Here is a 1,818-nt window from a genome sequence, read left to right as displayed (position 1 = left end):
AGCAGGAAGACCTTCAGGTCATTGAAGAGCATGCGGCAGCGGCACTTGAGGAGGCCTTGGTTTCGCAACATCTGTCTCGGACGGAGGAGCCCGCAGCAGCAGTAGCAGAAAATGACCGCGCCGGGTGGTATTAACATGTGCCTTTCCTGGGCAGGCGGGGACGGCGGGCGAAAGAGGGGGCAGGAGCCGGGCGCCCCGCGGCCGGGGGACTCTGCCGGGGCCGCAGCGCTCCGGCGGGGGGCTGCGCTGGCGGCTCGGAGACCGGCGAGAAACCCCGGGAGGACGGCGGGGCGGCAAGCGCCGCCGGATCCAGCGAGGCCGAGGGCAGCGATAATAAAAATAAAATCCGACTCGGCGGCCCTGGGCGCGGGGGGGGGGGGGGTTATTCCCCGTCTCCCCCCCCGACGGGGCGAATTCCACAAGTTTGTTTAGAAATGAGCGGGAGGCGTAAAATCAGTGTCCCACGCCCCGGGGTCCGGGGGGCGCAGGGCGGCACGGCGGCTTTGGGAAATCGGTGCGATGCTCTRGGGAGAAAACCCCAGATCAGCTCTCGCAACTCCTAAGCCTGTAAAAAAACCGGATCCACGTCTCCAGTGGGTGTGGGGAAGAGGGAGAATATGGTTCTCTCGACAGTATTTGGCATCGCAAGTAATTTTCCTTTTATCTTCTGATTCTTTTTTTTTCCAGTTAAAAAATAAAACCCAACCACACTTGCCCCGCTGTGCACTCAGACAAAATAACAGCGAATGGGGCTAACAAAATGCAAAATTGGTAGCTGTTGTTAGTATCAAAATTGCCTCTTTGACAAAAAAGACCTTCACATTGTTTGTAGGAAAACACCCTACATTTCCAACACTGTACTCTCAGGTGGCTTCAGATTTCACCATTGCTTTTAAAAGATTTCATTGTAAATATTAAAAGTCCTGAAAGAAATAATTAGCATTCAATGAGCTAAATCCCAGATGCACTCATAAATATATATAATAATATATATATATATTATATATATATATATATTTTAATATATATTTATATATTCTGACCTTCTGTATTCCAGCAGCTSTCTGGACCACGCCAAAAAAAATCAGAGCGAAATTGGTGAGGGAAGGTGGCTGAATTATTCCCTAAACTGTTACCATCCTGGACCAAAAAATCTGTCGAAATCAGATTTATTCTTTGCTTGTAATTGACCGGGGAAACGTGGATCTTACATGGTCACGTTTCCTTTCCTCCTTTCACAAAACAGGAACGTCATCAAACGCATTGGCAGCTTGTACAGACCATTGTGGATGGCGAGGCGGCCAGGGCTCTATCAGCAACTGCAGGGACCTCCTTTTGATGCATTGGACGAGGCTCCTTCTTTCTCTCCACCACCGTCCCCACCTTCATTTTCCTCCCCTTCTGTCCTCCTCCTCTGACTGTTGTTCTCTCTCACAGGCATTGACATTCAACCATTGCAAGTCTGTCGCACTCTCTCTCGCAGGGGGGGAAAAATCGGATCAGATAATTCTCTTCTTCCTCCTAAAAGGCTCCGATAGAGCACAATGCRCCAGACACACAGGGAAGCATGGCTTATTTTTCTTGCGGCTCCTACCGTTTTGGCAACATCGAGCTGGTGTGTGCGTGTGTGTGTGCKCCTTTCTCTATCACCAGCCTCCTCTCAGCTCTCCCATCCGGCTTGCAGTGATGATGTTGCTGTTGCTATCTCCCTTGGATGCAATGGGGAAGGCAGATTGTTTGCAGTGCAAGCGGGGATTTGCAGGAAGGGAGGGGTGTAACGTGGCCGTGCTCTCCTCCCTCCCCCGGCTTGCGAAAAAA

The 1,818-nt window shown here is 51.1% G+C and overlaps 1 protein-coding gene across 1 annotated transcript in view; it reads right to left on the bottom strand.

The window, feature by feature from the left end:
• MARCHF4 (membrane associated ring-CH-type finger 4) overlaps positions 1-137 on the bottom strand; it is a 109,922-nt gene extending 109,785 nt beyond the window's left edge. Inside the window, exon 1 of the mRNA XM_085311050.1 lies at positions 4-137. Within this exon, the coding sequence (XP_085167176.1) occupies positions 4-137 (134 nt within the window). The remainder of the gene's footprint in view (positions 1-3) is intronic.
• Positions 138-1,818: the final 1,681 nt, after the last annotated feature.

The sequence above is a fragment of the Rhea americana genome, unplaced genomic scaffold (genome assembly GCF_003343005.1).
Source record: "Rhea americana isolate MKP2758 unplaced genomic scaffold, rheAme1 scaffold_33, whole genome shotgun sequence".
Classification (NCBI taxonomy): domain Eukaryota; kingdom Metazoa; phylum Chordata; class Aves; order Rheiformes; family Rheidae; genus Rhea; species Rhea americana.
Note: the sequence above shows the minus strand (reverse complement) of the source record. Positions and strands in the feature narration are given on the sequence as shown.